Source organism: Porites lutea, chromosome 5, assembly GCF_958299795.1.
Source record: "Porites lutea chromosome 5, jaPorLute2.1, whole genome shotgun sequence".
Classification (NCBI taxonomy): Eukaryota; Metazoa; Cnidaria; class Anthozoa; order Scleractinia; family Poritidae; genus Porites; species Porites lutea.
In genome coordinates, this window is record NC_133205.1 from 25,710,882 (window position 1) to 25,733,447 (window position 22,566).

The window sequence follows — 22,566 nt, forward strand, 5'->3', positions numbered from 1 at the left end:
AAAGGAACATGTATTTTTTTCCCCAGATAAAATGCTCATTTTTTAACTAAAGAGTGATCAATTGGTGTGTTTTATTAGCTTTTCACATTTAAATGACGTTATGAAATATTGAAGACAAATAAAGACAGGTTTCAAAACTCAGCCAAGGCCTTACTAATAATGAAACAGCATTTTTTCCATGCTGACCTTGACAGTCACATTTAAAACGCTGGTAAACACAATTGAACGTGATGGTTTTGACGTAAATTGTATAAATTTTTAAAGAAGGCTGATGTAATTTAAAAAGCGGGAACTGGGGATAAACTAACAAGAACGAAACAGCGCTAAACACGCGTCGGAAAGAATAAACACTAATCGAACATTCAGCCGTCCGGTTGGTGGAAATGTGATGATAACTGTTTTTATGGGGCCGGCTGCGTCATGTGATGGTGTGACATGAGTAATCGGGGAACTATTAATACATATCACTTTCAAGTTTCTCTTTTTTTTTTTTTTTTTTTTTTTAATAATGGTGAATGGTTTTGAAAGACCAAGGGCCAATTATAACTAACTCAAATATTCAACAGGATTCAACCATGAAAATTAAAATATTTTGCATTGATCGGTTGGAAATCTAATTATAAGTGCAAAGAAGAAATGGTCAACACCCAAATATACGCATAAGTATGATGAGAGTCGAGAGAGTTATCTCGCTAAACCCAACCACAAATAAATTGGCACAAATAATCTCTATTTGTCGCTCGGTATGATACATTTAATTTTGATTATACTTTTCTTTCTCTAACCTTATTATGTGCCCTGAAACTTACAAGCCCATTTTCCAGGGGCACCTAATTCTTGCTTTGCAGTCTTTGTTTGTACTGTAAAATGGATTCGTGCGAACCACGTTTTCCTTATCGAGGGAGGGTACGTAGCTATTATAAATTTTGAAAAAGGTTGGTGGCCCTAAATTCCCTTGGCTTCCACTTCTTTTTAATTTTAATTTTAATTTATTTACTTTAACTTGGCAGAAAGTTCTCTATAAATGTGCTGATAACAATTCGGTATAAAAGCAAACTTTTTTGAGTAACGAGCCGCTGACATTTTAATCTTGAAAAAGAAATAATTTTTTTAACAGGTTTGCAATCGTAAACGTATAATAATCTCACGAAGCATTTTTTCTTCTTTCTTTCAGACAGACATTTTATAGCCATCCATCCAGGTTTAACATATCAAAGCGCATCATGGGATTTTCAGGTGTCCTTCGCCGCAACAGCAGCCGTAGAAAAAGCTTCAAGCGGATTGAGCCACGTGACAGAGCCGCCCAGGCAAACAACGCCGGCAATCAAAACAGGTCAGCAGACACTCGCCAAGCCAATAATGACAGCCGTGCGTCCAGGGAGATCGGCTCTATGTTGAGAAGTATTGGAGATGAACTGAACAACAGCCGGCTGAGTTTAAATTTGCTGTTCTAAGATAGAGGGACCGACCGTTGACGTCATGGCACCGCTATGCATGAGACGCGCATGCGCGACAGGAAGCCACTTGAAAAGGCGGAACGAATTTTCAGCAAGGCTTTGCAGACATTTGGTTGTCGAGGACTTGACCCAACCACAGAACTTCAATAAATGAAACGTTTTATTGCGTTTGGCTAGAATTCCTCTGTAAACATTTCAAGAGAACATTTGGTTGAGATCAAACAAGAATATTGTAAATAGATTCAAATTGGAACAATTGTCGATGATAGGGAAGAGGATGCTCAAGTTTGGTTCACATTAGTTTAGTTTCGTTTTTTGCGCATTAGCGGAAAAATTAACCCAAGGGATTTCTTTTAGCTCTCACCTCAGTTTCTCCTTGTTACTTTTATTTGTATATTTGCCTTCTAGACGGTTCTACGAGTGTTCCATCAAAATTTGTTAAATGATATTGTTGAAAACTTGTATTATATTACGTATAAACTATTTAGGTCTTAAAGAATTTTTCTTAATTGCGTTCTTTTTACCCGTTTGCCCCTAAAACGCCCTTCACCGCCCATTTGGATTTACGTCCCTTCTACCGCTTGTGACACCATCAGTTATTAACGGTCAAGGACAATTTTGTCACCTTACTTGTGCATGGGGAAAGAGATCTTTCAAACCATGCCAGAGTGAGCAAGATTCTGTCAAGGAGGCAAGAGAATAAGACTAAAAACCATGTAACGTTGGTCCAAAACTTACGATGAAATCCTTACTTTTCCGTCTAATCCTAAGGTCCTAAACGGACGCTAGCCCGCGAATACAACGTTCCCATAAAGTCCTGCACAATTCCTGCAAACAATTCTAAACTTAAAAGAAGGCTTGTTTCTGACGAAAGTGTTGCTCTGAGTCCCTATTAAATATGAAAATGTTAAGCAAAGTGTTTGCTGAAAGAGCCTAAGATATATAGAGTTTTGGAGGACCCCGCTTCGGTATTCATCTTTTAAAAAGTTAAAATACCTTGTTTGAATTGATCATAGAAGGTCGATGTCATTTTATATAACGCTGGATTCAACTACTGTACTGACAATTTTTTTTAATTTTTACCAGCCGGGAAGAAATACGTTGATACGCTCAGCGTTACAATTCTACCATAAAGCGAGTTGACCCATCCTTTCACGGGTTTATAACGAACCAATTCAACGACCTTCTCCCAGTTGGCTTATTAGTTCAATTGGTAGAGCGCTGCACCGGTATCGCTGAGGTCAAGGGTTCGAATCCCGTACAAACCTGAATTTTTTTTCAGGCTTTCTTTTCGCAACTGCAAAAGTTGCGTCTATAACTGCGATGATCTTCTTTCATGTAATTCTAATCCCATTATTTGGGGGTGAACTGAATTGCTCATTGTTAAAATTGATATTTCTGTTAAACTTGTTTTATTGTTTACTCCGCTTTCTTCTGAATCGAGTAAATTAATCAGCCTCTCAAATGTTCCCACTACTAAGGCAATACTGAGTCATGTAAGTGACTGACTGATCATTTCAAACGCAAGTGAAGTGTTAGCAATGTTTCCGGTGGTAATATCTGGTAATATGGTCCGATAAAATATATATCCGATAATAACTGATTGAAAAAAGAAATTAATTTGACCAGCTCAACTGACAAGTTTTCTCAAGAGAAAAAAATTTCTTGAAAAGGAGTTAACTGCAAACCAAAGCTGTCTTCAGTAACCCTGTTTTCTGATCGCGCGAATGGAATTTGTAACCATTTCACTTTGAAAATCTTGTACAAGGCTTGTTTTTCTTCCAAGGTCATGATCAACAATCCTGTTATGATTTGGTGTGTAATTTTTGCTTATTGCCGGGCTATTGACGTATTTGCCGGCAAAAAAATTTGAAATTCCCGTATGAAGGGGGAATTGTAGTGGCCACTCCCTTTTCGGCGGGGAATTCTTTTCAAAATATCAAATAGCAGCAAATCAAAAGCGACAAACGTACCATTACCACCGGAGTGGTGGTGGATCTCTGAGTTCGTGTTGTAATCCTGGATCAGTACATTAACAGCTTGTGTGCAAAATATAAAACGGCAACAAAAGAATAAAACAAAAAATATATTTCAACAAGTTTCAAGGCTATAGACCAGCATCCGTCTCAGGAAGTCACTTTCAAAACAAACACAGCAGCAACGGCTGATACTAGATAGTAAAATTATCTTTGCAAGAGGTTAACAAGACACAGAAAGAACTCAACAGATCATAATAATGAAGTACATCTTTGAACCTATTGATTAAGTAAAGAGACGAACTTAATTGCAGAGGAAACTAGTTGTCCGGATTTAAAACTGGTGTTGACAACTAAAATGATAGATGTACTTCCTCTGCGTCATAAAAGCAATTTTTTGTGGAGGTGCAGGTGTCCGAAAACCCCGCGTAAAAAATGAACGATCAAAAGGATAATTCAATTAAGAAACAAACCGCAATAACTAAAAGGCGCACAGCTTGCCGTTTCTAAGTTATGTATACATTTCATTAATTGATCCATTTAGACATTCCTTCTTTTTTTTCATGTACCGTTGAAGGCCGGTTTTCTGAACTTAAAGGAGTCGGTCAGAGTGAAAAAAGGCAAAGAGAAGAATAAAGAGTTTAAAGTAAATTGACACTGCATATGTGTGTGAACTGATGTAACTTGTTTTCCTTAATCAATCGTAGTATAGCTACCTCCGTTGACAGTTTTGTAGGACATTTAGGTTACGGCTTTTGGGTTAGTAATCTTCTAATAACCTGAACACCCTTCCAGACCCGCGGTTGCCAGATTAAAAACAGTCAGTGGGAAAAAAGATATTGGACGTGTACGTTTCTTTGGTCTACGCCGCAAACTTTCAGAAACTGTTTACAGTTATCGATGTTTCGGCTTTAGCGTTTGGCCAACCTCGAAAAACGCCCGCTATGCCCCGTTTTGAAAACCGGCACTGACTTTAACGTTTTAAGTTTCTTTTATGATATCGGCAATACAGTTCTTTGTTACATAGTCTCATGATCAATGGAGTTAAACACTGACCAGAATGAAATCTAGTGAAGTAGTCCTCTTTGGTATAAGAATCCTCTCTCCATGCAGACCGACCCGATTACAATCTTCACTTTTCTACATCTTTTCGAATCTTTGTTTCTTTTCTCACTTCCTTCCTTCGTTTCCGTTTGTTTGTTTTGAAAACGGAAAAAATCTGGGCTGGCGAGACAAAAGGATGCTGAAAAAGGAGGAAATGACCTCTTTTAGCGGCAATCATTTCAGTTGAATCATTCTAATCCCATTAAACGGCCGGAAGAAATCATTCCTTAAGTCCTGTTCACAAACTAGTACCTTTTTAACCATTCTTCACCTTCGTCCGTACTGTAACCGCTGAAATGGGCGAGTTAGAGGGTGGGTCGGTCGGTAATATACAGAAGGATTATGTTCAAAAAAGAAATTGAAAAAAATGTTTATATGTCAGTGCCGCGCAATCATTGCGCGGCAGCTTATATAACAAATCGATTTTTAATTGTATACAGAATTTTCTGGCGTGTTATAGTTCTGCTAACTTATAACTAACTTATTAAAGAATCAACGTTGTTTGTAAGCTGATAACCAAGTGAAACTAGCAGAATCAAAATATCAGGTGACTTAAAAAATATAAAATCAAACTGGACGAAAATGATGTCCAATTTTCTACCCACGTTTCACCGTTAAGAAAACAACCAGGCTAACCAAAACTACTGTCGCGCAACAGAGCAGTAAATTGAATGTTTTTTTACTTTGTAATAGAGGAAGACACCCGCTCTCCTCGCGCGTGTTCACGCCTTCCAGAACGCCACGGCCATCTCATGCACGAGCAATATAAGTTTAAAAAGCGAAGCGAAGAGAAACTCTAAAAACGGTAGTTGTCAATAAAACTTTAAAATAAGTAGTAAGTTTTGGATCAATTTAGGGTTCTCGGAAACTGCCCACCTACCCATCCCCTAACCCAACATTTTGTCCTAAGTGAGAAGTAAGTGTTAATGATGACTTAAGGGAGGGGTAGGTGGGCAGTTTCCCGGAAACCTATAAATTGACCCAAAGTGTTGACAACGGTACCCCACTTTGTCCTTGTTCTTGTTGTTTTCTTTCCCTTTCGTTCAAAAGATGTCTCCCAAGTGGCATTATATAAACTGTTACACTGTAGCCAGTACTCTTTTCTCGCCCTTTCCCTCTTTTCTTCCTGCCTAGTTTTTGACTTCCCTTCTTTTAGTAAGTGTGAGATTTAAGACCTGTTGGACAGCAAAAATTCAGCTCTTTCTGGTCAAGTCAGTCAAACAGATGAAAATCAGGGCGTGTTCGCTTGACCTTATCTCCGGAAGAATGAACGGAGTATACTCTAGAAATCACTTGTTTTAGCTTTCATTGTGTTGCAATATCTAAAATTATTTTTTTCTTAGTTTGTAAGTGGGCGGAATTCTCCAAATCCTGTAATCTGATTGGTTCCGGGAGAGGGCGGTTTAACCCTCCCAGCCGGTGAATAGCATATATATATATCTGTTCGAAATAAGATATACCGACGTATGTAACTTATATAAGTGGTCCAAAAATTACGGTAGAAGAGATTTGTACCAAAACCGATAGACCCACAGAAAATTTTCAAATTATGTCCATTTTATTTTAAGTTCTCTTATTATTAAAAGAAATAGACACTCTCTATTCAGCTCAATTATTAAGCCAGTTGTTAGGAAGAAATCTCTCTAATGCTTAAATAAATCATATCATTTTTAACATTTGAGAATAACATAACTTGAATTAAGTTCATTCGAGTATCAAAATACAAGATGACAGCTTGCTTTAGGTCATTATCCAGTATAATACAAAAAATTATGTGTAAACGGCTTCTGAAAAGCCGGGGAAAAACTTGCAGGTTCTCCCTTTATGTACATACAAATAAAATACCGGTACACATAAAATGATGAAATTTGGCCAGCAAACTCCAACAGCTTGGCTCATTAACACTTGCTAAATTGCTCCTTCCATTTAGTGCCAACAAGAGGGAATGATGGGGCAGAGAGTGGAAAGCCCAGTCTAGCCCTTGGGATATGTGAATTACACCAAAGTTATGTTGAGACCAATTAAATGCTTGAAATTCATTCGAAGTGTCCGCAAACTTTTATCCAGTGTTTTCAAGAGAGAATTCAACAGGTGCCATCATAATATTCTGCATTGTTTGCTTTGAGGCATTAGTGTGTGGACTCCGTGTCATTTCAAACAATCTATTTAACCCTTTAAACCCTAAGATAAAAATTTGAATTCTCATTTGTTGCCCCTATTTATTTCTTACAGAAGTAGTTGGGAGAAGTTGATAAACAGTCAAGCAGAATCATCTTGTGTGATCATGTGCGTAATTTTCATGGCCACTGTTTTACAAAGCTTTGATATAACAAGGAGAAATTTGATGCTGATTGTAATGAGTATGCCTTAGGCTACCTCACACAAAGTCCTATCCGGGCACGTTTTCATGCATCGAAGTCAGTCCGCCATCTTGTTTGTCTTGTATTATGCAAGCTGAAAAATAAATCAGTTTGTAGCGGACTCTTGTATGTTCTCAACTTGTTTCACTGATCACTCTTAGGGCTTAAAGGGTTAAATGTGCGGCCATCTCAGGAATTAGACTTCTGTTTAATTACAACCTCTAAAAATAAATTAATCCAAGCCAGTGCCTTAAGATACTCTCTGCACCATTATTCTTTCTTGGTGCCCGTCTCCTTGTTGTAAGACTCAGGATTCACTTGAATGAATATAGCATTGGCAGTAACATATGTCACTTTGCCATCTGGAGACTTGAGCTCAGCAGAACCAAAAACCTTTCTTCCTTCTATCTTATCAACCTTGGATTCAACAAGCGCAATTGTGCCCAGTGGAAGAAAACTGTAATGAAAAAAAATAGTAATAATAAATCGTCAGCAAATTTAAAAGGGTGGAGTACCAAAAAAAGGATCAAGAATGGTCAGAGTCAAATCAGGCAAACAAGAATCCAGATGTGGACAATGACGGCTGGTTTGAGCCAAATTTTACTTTTTTTCTGAAATGCTTAAGGTGGCTGAACACAGTTTCTCTGATACAGTTTCTTTACAGTTTCTGATACAGTTCAGTTTTCACAGTTTCTCTGTAGCATGCTAAGAAATTTCACTGATGCAATTGTTTCTGCTCACGCAAAAGACTGATGTGATCTAAAAAAAAAATTAGAACCTCAAAATTTTCGCCTCTAGAAATGCTTCATCCCTCACCTGTTAACATTTTACCGGTAGTTATCACGAGAAGATATGCAGCCAAAGGGATTTTCAAGAGAAAATGTGAGGACAAGCTGAGAAAAATGCCCAGAAGTAATTTGTCTGTAGCAATTATTTATTCTGTTTTTGTCCCTTTTGTTATATCGTGTGACCCCAGCGCATGCACAAGAGTTGAGCATGCGCACTTAGGGAAAACATTGTTTTGTTCACTTTCATAGACAATGTAAAGAAATGACGATATCTCAAGTACAATTCGGTCATGTTGTTTTTGAAAAATGAGGATTACTAACAATTAGTAATCCTCATTTTAATTGTAACCTGTGAGCTAATTCATGAGGAAGCATCCATGTTGCCATGGAAACAATCGAAACCTTACATTTAACCTAATAAATGCAATGTCTTATAAATATATTTCGTCTGTGCCAAATTTGAGCTTTATACCTGCAATGAGTTTTAAATAACACCCCAATGAATAGTAAGAATGAGGGAGGAATTTAAGGAATGCGAAGAGAGACCTCTCTCCCACTCTTTCTCCTTTTATTATTGGCCTCTCTGTCTTCCTAAGCAGGTATCTCCTCTCTTAGAGCCCCATATATACACCAGTACTTCCCCCATGCACTTCCTATGTAGACTGTCGAGCTAAGTGTGCACCCTACTGAGCTGTAACATTCTTGCTTCAAAGCACGCTGAGCTTATGCAGAATGCCATAGTAGCATGTTGCCTGAAGGTCAATTTCTTACAGTGATCTCACCTTTTATAGTTCATGGACAATGATACTGTGACGCAACTAGAGGAAAAACGCTTGTTTACACACACACCAATAGCTGCATCCATCATAGTTGCACTGGCTCCCCCATGTACACAGCTGAGGATAGTGCATAAAAGTCATCATAAAATAATAATTTTGTCATTCTTTTCCTATTTGATCTGACATTTATATGGGCAAAAAGATTTCAATTTGAGTTTCAGGTTTGAAAGTGAAAGCCATGGCATGAGTGTATACTGTAAGTGGGTTCTCCAACATATTTGAACTAGAAGGAGGGAAAAATGAAGTAGGCGGCAACTGCTTAGATTGAAAGGCATGTCTTTCACATGGCAGAACTGCGTGTAGGGGTACGTATGCAAAGAGGGCTACCACGCTTTCATTGGGGGAATCTGGCAGCATCCCCTGAGAAATCTTACTTTGGGGTTCCTGAAAAGTGCATTTCAGGATCTTGACGATGATCACCTTAATCAACATTTGCATCAATCAAACAAAAGTGCTAAGAACCAAAATAAAATGAAATACTGAAAGATTTTCTGTCCCACTTAATGAACCATTTTCTGTGAGCAGTAGGCATGCCTCTGAGCCAACAACTAGTTAATGATGTTAGCCAGTCACCGGAGCTTCTGGAGAACCCTGCATCATCATCATCATCATCAATGATGTACCAGTGACAATGTTCTCCAGACTTCCCAAAAAAATAAGGTAAAAAGGTAAGAATTTATATAAAAATTAAAAGACAGCTTTCTCAGTCTTATGCAGATATTCCCTTTTCTGTGAAGCATGATTGTGGCTTTTATTTGTGATTTCATGATTTTTTAATGATCCAGATTCTTTTCCTTGAACATAAAGAGACAAACAAAATTTAATACAGTAATGTGTGAAATAGGCTTTTTAATTACCAAATTTCACATACAATTTGGCAGAGGGACATATGGGATCCCAGTTCAGTCTTGCAGGCTTAAAACTGTCATTCAACATACCGGTAATACAATAATACTAAGGTTTTCACTTACCCAGGTGGGCCTTGGGTATATGTTCCAAACTGAACAACCCCTTTTATTCTCTGTTCTTTCTTGCTGAAGAAAAATTGATATTCAAAAAATTTTCCAGGAAATTCTGAAATGACTGCTTTTGTGAATAGTCTTTTTTCACCATCATACAAAGCTGTTCTGTGTTCTATCCAGTCTCCATTTCCATTTTCTATTAAATCGTTTGTTAGTTGCTTGTATAAATCAACCAATTCAGAGCTCCAGCCATCAGCTGGTAATAAGGAATCAGTCTTTTCTTCCTCCATATGATCACGTTTTGCTACTCTGTTAATTCTGAGGGTCTGGAGGAAACAAGAAAAATTAAAAATTAAAACTGTATTTTTTATTAAGAAAAGATAAATAGATGAGCCATAGAGGAACATTAAATTCATCACAAAAGATGATTAAAACATTATTGCAAGGCATACAGTGTATGCTTATCAAATTTTTCCAAGAACACCAAATTGCTTGGAACCTGCATTCACCACTGTACCTTATGTTAATTTCAAATATGGCTTAAAGAAGTTGTGACAGGAAATTTATCCAAGTTCAGACTGTGGGAAGTACCCACCTAAATAAGCAAAACTCAAAAGAGACTGGGAACATTCCCTTCTTAATCCATACATCACTTTCCAGAAATAATGTATAGTGTGTATGCTAAATTTTAATCAGTGACAACAGTCTCTCTCTCTCTCTCTCTCCTTCCCCATGGCTATAAAAATCCCATCCTCCAAATCTCCATCAGTAAAAGAGCTGCCCCAGTAGTTCAAACGCTGGATAATGCTATCTACCAGATAAATCACTATCCAGTGGATAGCACAATATATGGAACTACTGAGTAATTTTTTTGGCATGAAAAGCTACTGCTAGTCAAACTTAAAACTAGTTTTACAACATTCAGTGATGTAAGACTACTTTACCCTCACCTCTGAAAAGCTGTGGTCAGTAGAACTGACAGAACAAAATGGATGCAACTTCATGGGACTTACGTAAGACCATTGTGCACGACCTTGAACGACCTTGCACGAACCCCATGACGTCGTCGCCGGGAAATCAGACATTTGTGATGGCACAAACGACTTAAAATTCAAGTACGATAACTTTCTTTTTAAACAAAGATTCATTTTAGGTGTTCTCAGTATGGTGAAAAAATTAGTAGGATAACATGAACGTGATGAGAGGAAGAAAGACAAACACAGTGACAAGCGGCGAACAGCACAGGTTGCCATTGTTGATGCAGGTTGATGTCGCGTAGCAGCTACACCGAAACGCAGTGGAAATGCCGCATAGCTCATTTACATTAATAGCCGTCCTACCTGGCGTAGTATTATGAGGTTATTTCATCACAATTATGAATAATTGCCCTAGTCACGATGGCTCGTCACGCCTCGTCACGATGACCGGTAAAAGAAGTGGTAAAAGAGTCATTCAATGTGTCAGCGGACTTGCTTTGTATTGCCTAGGTCTGTGGTGTAACAGTCACATGATATGTCATGTAATGCAAACATCTCTCTTTAATTTAAAGCCCTTCAAAAAAGGCCTTTCAAAAATATCAGCCTAGGGGTTTATTTTAGGAATTTTACGAAAGTTTAATAGAAGCCCTGTTTGGCCTTTCCTTCGTGGCTGGCGTAAAAGGGGAGGGGGCCGGAGGGGGCAAGGAGAGAGTACTCTTCCCCGGGAGCCTATCACCCTGTCCTCACCCCTCCACCCTCCCAGGCCACTGCGGGCTCCCCGACTCCCTGCCGCTTACTTGCACGCTCGCCAGCGGAAGCCACCAGCTGCGCAGGCCTACAAGACAGTCTCACAGAAACTATAAGTACTGGGATGGGTGAAAACGGGTTTAAAATTTCGATTTCTATTTTTGTTCTTTTACTATTGCTATCGTTATCATTATCATTATCATCATTATTATCACGGTCATCATCTTTTTCATCGCGTTCATGGATCGAATTATCATACTGAAATGCTGTGAAACTGTGAAGTTTCACAAAATCTTTTTCAAACTTTCGAAAATATGGGAGCCCAGAATCTATATAAAACAGGAGCCGATGATAAAAGCAGTGTATGTCAGGGGGGTAATGCTTGGATTGAATGATTGCCAAGGATGGCATACGTTTCGTTACATAAATTTAGGCCCTCATTTTTTAAACTCAGCTGAATATGAATCTATTTGTGAAGATATATCATTATTTCAAAAAATAAGCATTAAAATTGCAATTTCCTTGACATCGGCAAAAGTCGTAAAAAGGTCCATAAGTCGGGCTAACCCCGAATCAAGCTCTGCAAATGATTCTTTGAGGCATGGACCATTACAAAAGTGATGGGGGAACAGGGGCTAAATACGAGAACATAAAAAACGGAGGGACTCAGTTCAAGAAAAATTATACGCCCACAAATTATCACAAAAAACATCTTCCCAAGGGATATTAAAAATTTCATTAAAATGCGTCTCCCAAAACCCTCAATCCCACCCCCAATCACTTTTCTAATGTTCCTTCTTATCTTGGTCTCAAATATCGAAAATTATTCCGCAAAAAATGGACGCCGCGGGTGGGGGAGGGAAAGAAAAACAGAGCTTTTTTTTTTCTTCCCACCTGCCATTCCGCAAGTCAATAGAGAGCTTCGCTAGAAACTTAAGTTGACCAGCTTATTACTATCGACTGCCTTCATTACTTTCAAAAATCATCAACACGATCAAAAGCGATAAGATCTGTACAGAAGCGGGACGCAAAACAAAAGTCTGCTAGAACGGGACTTAAAAAAAATAAAGACAGCTAGTCCTGCTTTATGTTGGAAGATGTCTTGTCCCAGACTCAAAATTCAAGTTACAAAGACAAACTGGACGTAACACCAACTGAGTGACTTGGGAATTACGGTAAGCAAAATCAATTCTTCAAAAATTAATATATCTAATAGTAGATTACTTGACATGTCATAAAAAGACAGACGCACTAATACCCTGGGTGCCAGAGACTTTTCTAGCGCGGTTTCCGGTTTCTGTCAAGTCTTTATAGTGACCCGCGCGAAAAGCCTCTGGAGCAGAGCGCTATTGCTTTGATGGCGCCGATCCAATCGTTAGCACGGTTAAATCAGTTGGTCCAGATTTTGGACACGACGGCTGATTGGCTCCAAACGAACTTTGAAAACGGACTTTGAAACGGACAAACGGACTTTGAATCTAACAGACGCTACAATTGGTTGACAAGAATAGACCAGCACGTGAAAGAATATTTCCAACTGTGCTGTTGACATGACGTAAGTGTACCTGCAAGAAGTGTTGTGTTGTGATGGCGGCTTCAGAAAGTTTTGAAAGGGCATTGAAGAAAAGCATAGAAAGCAGTGTACTAGAAGGGTTTTTGATGGTGTAGACAAGTTAAGCGATAAGCAAAAAAGTGGGTTTTTTCTCGCGGCCTCGCCGCTCGTGGCTTCGGCCTACGGCTCAAGATGTGTCGGCCTTCGGCCAGCATCGAAAATTCCTGCCGCACGCGAGAAAAACCACTGGTACCCAGGGTAAAGCACTAATGAATCAGTGAAAGAGGAGATAGAGTACAGAAACCCCTACTCCAAATTACACACGAGCAGAAACTGAAATTCTTCGGCTACGATACGTGACATCCAAGTGAGCTAAAACTGGCTAAAATCAACAAGCCTGGACGCGTTCCTGGCGGAAGAGGGCGTGGCAGGCAGCGTAGAAACGGACATATGCGAATGGAGTCCGAGCACACCTTAACAGGTTGTCGACAGGCTTGCTGAGGATAGAAAGCTAGGGATGAGACAGCATCAGCGTTCGTCTACGGATCCTGAGAGATTTTTGGCGTAAAAGAAGAAGAATATTCAACAGATTCTAAACAACTTCGTAATCATGATAACCATCTTTATTACTCAGCCCTAGAAAAGGGTCTTTACTAAAAGTACGTAAAACAATATTTACACAAGGGATGGGTCTTTTAATTTTCAATGAACTGGTTGGGCGATTTTTAAAAAAATCATGTGGAAGCAATCAGTCGCGACAGATCATTTTGTAAAGATTCGTAAGTCAATTATACATTTTAATTAGATATAGCCTATCCACAGATGGTTTTCCTTTGTCTTTCGACAATTCGACAGCGCGCGATCGAGCGCCGAGCCCGAGAACGAGCGCGAATGCCAAGGCAGTTTAAACTGTGCATGAGGTTAATAAAAATGTATCACATTCTATGTGCATATTTCTTTTTAGGATCTGTGAACAGGCTAAATTAGAGAGAATTTAGCTCTCTCAGCAGCTTTTCCTTTTGCGATACAAATTCACTTTCCAACAGAACGCCATCATCTTTTAAAGCCTTTAGGTCCTTAAGCTGTTGTAGAAGGGTTGAACGCACACGCATCTAGGAAAAGAATTTCGGGAAAAGAACAAAAATTACAAACTTATAGGATTCCAGCAGATTATACATGAATAATTTTTATGTATTTTCGATGAACTATTTTATCTACCGGCTAATGTTATCTGCAAATATTAGAGAACTTGAAATCTAATTGTCATGTCACAGAAAGACACGCGATCAGATTGCTTTGGGTCACGTCGTCCTAACGAAGAAGCGGTCCTTCGAGTCGGATACGTCACAGTGACGCACTGAGCTCAGAACGCCGAGAAAAGCACCTTGCAGGAACTCGTAAAACAGTCATTAAATTTCAGCAATAGTTCACTGGCAGTATACACTGTCCATGGGGAGAACAACAATATATCACATTTTTTGTGCATAATTCTATTTAGGGTTCTTGCCTTTCTCTCGGTAGTGTCTGCGCGGGAGTTCCCACTGAATCCATCCTCACTTGATATCTGATGATTAGACGAGTTTAAAACTCTTGTTTGTGCATTCTGTTCAACACGAACGCTGCTGGAAGCTAAAATGAAAAAAAAAAAAGTCAGCTCTCGCTGATAGCGATTGCGGCCTTTCGGAACCTCACTTATTGCCTGTAAGAGCTACAGTCCATGATAATAATGTCTCATCATTACTAATTTTCCCGATTTCAGAAAAAATATCGTGAAATCAAGAAGCCACAAAAGAAGTTTTTCGGTGAAATCAACACCTTCCTTCCTACCTCCCTAAGATTAATTTAAAGAAACTGATATTTTTCAGTTAAACTTCGAATTAGTGCCTCCCCTCAAATAAGTAATCCCTTTAGATAAGAGCCCCAAATATCACCTCAACATTTAAAATAAGCGCCTTACGTTGAGTAAGCGTCACCCCTACCTTCCCCTTCTTCTTTATGGACAACAAAGGTTGAGCACAAAGACGCGATCCTTTCAAATAACAGCCCATCGCATCGGGCCAACATTTAAAATAAGCGACACTTCTCCCATCCCTATCTCCTTTTTCTTAGACAGTAAATTGTTTATCACCCGTGCGGCTTTTTTTGGCGATCAATGGCATTCCTGTTATATACGTCATTACAATCAAAGAAACAAGTTCATTTTCTTCTTTATACTACTACATGAGAAATTTCTGTAATTTGATTGGCTTAGAGCAGTGGCATTTCAGCTTAATTTGAAATACCTACATGTGAAAATTACAAACCATGTGCAGGTAGTAGTATAAACAAATAATAGCATGATTTGTACGTGATATTTCGAAACATCACTCGTGGTATTTATGCCAAATATCACTACAAATCATGCTATTACCTATACAAATTACATCTTACAATTTCCAGAGCCATGTTTTGACATAGTCCCTGTACCATCTATAATCTCTTCTTCCATCGCTTTGCGCGCAGTTGCTTGGCTTCCAATTCCAAGGTTGTGAACTAATATAACAACAACTCTGAATTTTATTGTTCGGGAACCGGTTCCACGAAACGTTATCAATTTCAAAAAAAGCTACAATAAATAAACATAATGCACACTTTTCGCGATAAACTGCAAAGAGAAACTGTGTATAACACCAACTGAGTGGCAAAGCAATGAGGCTACCTCGCACCTCGTTAGTCTGTGTAGCCGGCGGGATCGTCAGCGCGATCAAAATCTTGGCAGAGGAGCTGCGAGGCCATGCTGAAAATAGGAGGAGGCGTTTTGAAATTTTCTCGCGGCTTTGCCTTACACACACGCGCAAAAAAATTCCGCCAGCTACGCAGGCTATCACTTCGGGCGTGTCCTCTCGCGCATATCACTTATCTCATGCACTGTATTTCTTATGCCCCTGCTAAAAGCTTTTCACGGCTCAATAACCGTGATAAAATTAACAACTAAGGTCTCTAAAATGAAGTATCATTTTAGCTACATCAATTTTACCTTTTCCTTGTGTATCCAGTTGAATAAACAACGCACTAGCAGTTACAAATGTCACTTTGCCGTCCGGTGACTTCAGTTCAGCTGAGCAAAATATTATTTTCCCTTCCACCTTGTCAACCCTGGATTCGACCAGTGTAGTAGATCCTAGAGGAAGAAAACTAAAAACAAAAACTAAAAATGTTCGAATTTCCACATGAATAGAGAGCGATGGAGTTAATATGATTGGATTCTTCACCTTTGACTAAAAACTGATTTACTTTTCGCCACAATGTTAATGTGAGGGAGGACTTTCTCACAAAATTCGTACTTCATGCATCCCTTTACTTTTTTTTCTTAATTTTCAATTGTTTTTAGAATTTTTTGTAACCTTTGCAGATGGCTAGTTCCATTGCAAAATAGACGATGCTCTTTCAAAAAAATTAATAAAATTTCCACAAGAAACTAACATCTTGGAATTTCTTCCAGTCTGTAAAGTAAAAATAATACAGTCGCAATTCCATCAAGCACTGGCCACCCTTGGGGTACCAGTGCCGGCCACCCTTAGGGTGTCAGTGCCAGCCACCCTTGGGGTACCAGTGCCAGCCACACTTGGGGTATCAGCGTTGGCAACCTTTGGGGTACCAGTGCTGGCCACCCTTGGGGTACCAACGCCAGCCACCCTTGGGTTACCAGCGCTGGCCACCCTTGAGTTAGCAGTGCCAGACACCTTTGGGGTATTAGTGCCGGCCACCCTTGGGGTAGCAGAGCCAGACACCCTTGGGGTACTAGCGCCGGCCACCCTTGGGGAACCAGCACCGGCCACTCTTCGGGTACCAGTGCCAGCCACCCTTGGGGTACCAGTGTTGGCCACCCTTAAGGTACTAGCGCCCGGCACCCTTGGGGTACCAGCAAGTGGCTGCTTAATGGAGGTTGGCAGGTAGTTTGCAGATGGGCGGTGCAATCACCAAAATGACATAACACAAAAGATTGAAAAGACACCAAACAATACCCACAACCAAACACAAAAGCGAACCAACAATGGTTTCTACAACACCCACAAACACCTGCTTGGCCATCCAACCGCCGTTCATAAAAAATTAACATAATCTTTAGCAGAAACATTACTATATTTTGAAAGAAACATTTGTGATGAGATAGATCAGTGCTTTACTTTTCCACAATTGGTCGTCACCTGACAGTGTTTTTCTTCATTTTTTAAAATACCGTAAAGCCAAACAAAGCTTCAAGCCTGTTTAGTTTTGTCTGTGGTGCAGGCTATATGGCCCATTTAAAGCTTTAAGCCCCAATATCCACATATAAATTCTCCATACCGATCTCTATACTTTTCTTTAAAGAATTAGTTAAGAGTTTGATAACAGATCAAAGCACTTTCTCTTAGTGATCATTTTATTAACTCTCATAACCATTTCTCTTGGCAACATATGTATATTGTTAGGAGAAAATTGTTGTTGGTCACTATTGCGACTTAAAGGGTTAAAGAGGTGAAAACAACAGGAGAACTCTCGTCGGAATGGATGGATGGATGGATGGATGGACGGATGGATGGATGGATATTTATTGAAAATGGTTATAAGTTTGTAACTGAGATAGAAGTTTGTGACTGAGATAACCCACTCCCCATCAAAACCCTACATGTAGATCCACCCAAGAAGCATCAATTTCATGATGATAAAAACTGCTATCCATGCAATGGCATGGGTGTTATATACTTTTAACACATCAGAAGACTCATGACCCTGCCTATCTTGGTACAACCATCTGAACATTTTCAGGTTTTTTTGGTAGTTCTTAGAGCCATTGTTCCTTACCTTTTGTATTCCATGGACAATGAAGCTGTAATGCAATGAGAGAAACATCTGTTTACACAGGCATTGATGGCATCATCCAATATGCATGTACTTGCACCCCGATGAACACAGCTATCAACATAATGTAAGAGAGTAATACTTATTACTGTACAGTTATTCAAAAGGCTGGGTACTTATACAAACTGTAGACCTCAAACTGGGGATGATAAGTCTTCTTATTGACCCAATTGGTGCTATATGTACCAACATACAGTTAAACCCCAGTCTATGGACACCTGCTTGATAATATGCACACCTCATTATTACAGACAGTTTGCTTTGTCCCTGGGGGAAAAAAAGCCCTTACATTTTCTCTAATTAGCCCACTTTCTATGGTCCTCATAGTGTCAGGTATTAACAGGATTTGACTGTACACTGTAACAGGAAATAATTCCCAGCCATTAGAAATCATGCCTTAAGACAAAACAAGAAAAAAAATGATATATGAAGAGACAGGGACGGCGCCGGGATTTCCCCCAGTTGCTATGAACCTGGCCCCCGAATGCTTTCATAGAAAAACAGAAGAAAAATTAAGAACCAAAAGAAATCCCTGGCTGTTTTATTCCCTGCCTACTTGTTCTCTTTACCCGGCAACTTGAAATCTAAGTAATTTTCCAGATGCAAAATTCAAAATTAGACTGCATTTAGGAAAACTTGAAAAATGCTGGTTTATCTCTTCCCAGGGCAAGGGGTTTCGTTATAATATATGTATTAGATTGTGCTCAGGCTACACTGGGACAAGTATGAGCCAAATAAAATGGAAAATCTTTAAAATTCTCCATATTTTGCTCATCCATGGCCCAGAGTAGCCTGAGCACAGGAAAATCCACTACCCGGGCCAGCTGTAATAGGGATTCTTGATTGACGCACGTCTACCGGAAGTGTATTTTTTTCATTTTTTGGCAGTGGTTTTGCCTGCATTTTCGAGCAAATTGTCTCTGTAAGAGTTAAGGAACCTAGCAAAACAAATTTGGTAACGTCAAGGCATATTTTAATATTTTAAAAAAAGGACAAGGCCTCACTTCCAGTTGATGTGTCATTCAAAAACGTCTTTGCTTTAGCTCTCTATTAAAAGCTCTTGACAACATACGATGGGTCACGCTCAAGGCATCAAATAGCAACAGCAATAAGTAAAACAGTAATAAAGTCCAGAAGCTGACTTACCCTGGTGTGCCTTGGGTGTATGGTCCAAACTGAACAACACCTTTTAGTTTCTGCTTGTCTTTATTGACAAAATACTGATATTCAAAGAATTTCCCTGGAAATTCAGAGTTTACCGCTTTTGTGAACAATTTCTTTTCACCACTGAATGATGAAGAGGATAGATCATCTGTGTGCTTTATCCAGTCCCCTTTTCCATGGTCTATCAAATCACTAGTAAGTTTCTTGAACAGGTCTAAAGATTCTGGCATCCACGTATTAGACAATGAAGAAGTGCATTTATCTGATTCACTTTCATCCATTGAAACACTCTCTGCTGCTTCAGCAATACTTAGAGTCTGACAGAGACAAGACAAAGAAGGAAAATATTATTAAGGGACACAGGCAGACCAAAGACTAATCTGAACAAAGCTGCAAATAACAGTGGATTATAATTATTATTGTATGTAAAACATTCAGCTAAAATATGCAAATTAAATACGTCTGATAGAATGTTCACAGTCCCCCATTCAAAGTTTTTCAAAATACATGTTGAAAAAGGAGAAAAACCAGACATTTCAAGGGTGCTTCCTCTTCCCCAGTGGTCCACTAAAGACGATGGAGCACTGTCGAAATGTCTGGGTATTTTCCTTTTTCAACATGTATTTTGAAAAACTTTGACATTCAGTCAGTAAACTGCATGGCACAGTTGCTTTATTATTTATTGTAACACTTATCATGCATCCAAATTGTCTAGTGTCTTAAGCTGCATCATTAGTTGAATTTAAATTACGTCAATTGAACAAATACCAAGCAGTAAAATGATTCTATAACAATGAGTGGCCTAAAAATATTGTATAATTTCAGCTGTCTATCATGCCATCAAACTAACCAATGGTCTTGAATGGCAGGCTTCAACATTTTCATAGCCAAGCACATCCACATTTGTGGCTCTAATGCAGTAGTTTGTCAAATAGGGAAAAATGCCAGCCCTGGATGTCAATTTCTTCATCATTTCTCCCAGAGACCTGTCACCTAATGGAGCATTGCAATACCATATCTGATCAAGGGCAGGATTGAACTTTGCTCCACTGACGGCTCGAGGCTTTTGGAAGAAGAACTCCGCCCCAGGATGTAAATGGAGAAGATAGTTTTTCACGGTCTCAACTGGGCATCTTGGTGATCCTGGACATTCAAACATTTTTGCACTGGACCACTCTTCTTCTACACATTTGACGACACCTTGGTGTGTGATGGAGTTGGCCATGAGGGTACCAGTTACACCTCGGTTGATTTCAAAGAACCGTCGACCACTGAGAGTTGTTCTAAGAGCCAACATGTCCTTGGTCATTTTTCGTTGGTTTTCGCCCAAACTAAACCTGCCTCTCTTGCCAAAGTAAATAGAAATGTAGAACCAGACAGTATTCTGGAGCTGAGAGGGATCTTTCGAGTCGGCTGGACCAAGCTGACCAGACTGAAATAGCTTCTCCACAATTTCTGGAGTGAGTGATCCTTTGTGGACTACTTCAGCAATTTCACCACTCTTTCTCAGTGTTTTTACGAAGGCATCGAGTGCTTTATTTGCCTGGAAGAACTCAGGATCTGTTATGATACTGAATGGCTTCTTTAAGTCTGGACTTTGCAAATATCTGTCAAGACCTGCCCTGATGCTCCTTAAGGTGTTAGCTTTGTAAAAAAATCCGTCTTTTTGTCTAGCGCCAAGGTAGAACTTCTCAAGACACTTAGACAGCTCAGCTTTCTCCATTTCTTCCAACTGGGTTGAGAACTCTGTTTGCTGTGAGAACCACTCTAAAACACAACAGGGCATCATTTTTAGCCTTTGCAACCAGCATTAGGTTCTGCTATGGAATTTCTAGGAAACCTGGGTATACATAAAAACACATGTCTCTTTCTGCATGAAGTTCTCTTACAACTAAACAGGCCATCCCTTTAAATTGAAAATTTAAAGTGCTACAGCTGTAAAAAAAATACTAGGCAAAATTTTCTTATTAAAAAAATCCTGAAATTGTGAATTTTTCCCCAAAAATCCTTTGCACCTCCTGTCACTTTTAACTGAGAGCCTGGGGCTATATCCTAACAGCATTTTGGTAGTGAGTGATGCTTATTCACTTTTGACTTGCATGGTTTATATGCTAGAATGCTAAAACTAAACTGCAAGCAGTCAAAACAGGATTTTTTGGGTTTTTTTGGAAGCCCTAGGGATTTTTTGGGTTTTGCCCCCATTCGATCATCCCTGTCACTTAAGAATTGGGAGTACCCCGCCTTGGACATGCAATATGGTTATTAGCAAATAAAAAGTTCTAAATAAGTGCCACACCAACAATTTGAAAATCTTAAAATGGTCGCAGTGCTCTTTGGAGTAAATGAGAAACAAAAACAGTCATTCCATACCATTTCCCCTGGGAAGACACTTTTTTTGGACAGTGACCTTGACCTTTACCTAGCATATCTTCCAGTGACGTCCTTAATATCAATCTAACTTTTGGCTAGGGTCTGGAATGGAGGGTCCTCACCCTGCACTCACTCGCCTTTTTCACGAGAATCCTGCATCCTAAGCCTCTGTTCCAATCCTGTATCCTCTGCCCACATTTTGGCGAATCCCGCTTTCCGGGTAGCAATCAAATCCCGTATCCCGTAACTTGTTCCGAATTATCCCGCACTGTATTTTCAAAATCTTGGATCTCGGGAATACCCTTCCACGATCTGTTGGGCTGTGTTTCATGATTGTTTCGTGCTCCCAAACTAATCTAAGTCGGGCGCAGGTTACCGTAAACTTGAATTAACACGCGAACGGTATTGTAAAAAAGACCATGAAAAATCGTGTTTGCTTGGGGTCTATTAAAATCGCTTACAAACCTAACACTAACCGTTAAAAATCTTTACAGCAAACTTGGTTGCTTTCTTGGTGTTCTCTGGTACCGCATTGTTAATGATTTCGTTCACTTCTGAGGTCGTAACGAGTTTAAAGCGATCCGCAGATGCCATTTTTGCATCGCTCCTCGAAAACACAAAAGTATCTTACATCGCTCGATATCTGTTGTCCGCGGGTATCCCGGATGACAAATATCAAAAGCAGCCTGACCATATTTGGACGATATTTTGTGCTCTGTTCTGTTTGTTGTGATATTTTGAAGGGAGCCATAATGGCGCTTGGTTTAATTAGTTTTACGGCACAAAAAGTCTTGCTGATTGCAGAGTGAACGAGAAATTCAAACAGCCTTAAATACTGCACGAAGCGCAGTCGGGTTACTTGGGAAAATTGTCCAAAGGATCGGCCACTACTGGACTGGATTGGTAACACTTGGATAAAACAAAACCTAGATTAATGAAACCTGGATTGGAGGATTACCTTTCCTTCTCTATTTCTTCCCTTTTCTTCCTTCTACTCCTTTCTTTATTTCTTCACCCGCTGAGCAATACTTATATAGGAAAATTATTGGCGTTCAACCAAAACTGCTACCAACTTGTTACCCCCATCGCAACCTGCTCGCCCCAGGGGCTGTGACGAAATTGGAGGTGACCATGAGTGTCAATCATTTAAGACCCAATAAAATCACTTGTTAAGTGATAACGACAAAATTATTCAACTCTCTACAGCTTAATCTGGAGGAAAATAAACGAAGTTGTAAGCTACAACAGTATTTAAAAATTAAAATGCTGTCAGTTATGGGTAACTGGGTGGAAGACCAAGGGCGTAGCTAGGGGGGGTCCTGGGGTGCCCGTGACCCCCCCGCCCCTTGGTAGGCCTTCTTTTGAGCAAACAGCCTACAATATTCAGGT

The 22,566-nt window shown here is 39.5% G+C and overlaps 2 protein-coding genes across 2 annotated transcripts; both read right to left on the reverse strand.

The window, feature by feature from the left end:
• Window positions 1–6,972: 6,972 nt before the first annotated feature.
• Window positions 6,973–10,873, reverse strand: LOC140937360 (acyl-coenzyme A thioesterase THEM4-like). Its single transcript, XM_073386913.1, has 4 exons — window positions 10,827–10,873; window positions 9,496–9,812; window positions 8,468–8,581; window positions 6,973–7,354 (listed from the first exon to the last, which is right to left on the reverse strand). The coding sequence occupies exons 2-4, from the start codon at window positions 9,774–9,776 to the stop codon at window positions 7,168–7,170; spliced, it is 582 nt and encodes a 193-aa protein (XP_073243014.1). The 5' UTR covers window positions 9,777–9,812; window positions 10,827–10,873; the 3' UTR covers window positions 6,973–7,167.
• A 2,494-nt stretch (window positions 10,874–13,367) lies between these two features.
• LOC140936898 (uncharacterized) lies at window positions 13,368–21,809 on the reverse strand. The gene is made up of 7 exons (XM_073386401.1): window positions 21,654–21,809; window positions 19,658–20,574; window positions 18,790–19,124; window positions 17,587–17,697; window positions 15,779–15,936; window positions 14,270–14,391; window positions 13,368–13,874 (listed from the first exon to the last, which is right to left on the reverse strand). Exons 1-7 carry the CDS (start codon window positions 21,769–21,771, stop codon window positions 13,746–13,748), a joined length of 1,890 nt encoding a protein of 629 aa, XP_073242502.1. The 5' UTR covers window positions 21,772–21,809; the 3' UTR covers window positions 13,368–13,745.
• Window positions 21,810–22,566: the final 757 nt, after the last annotated feature.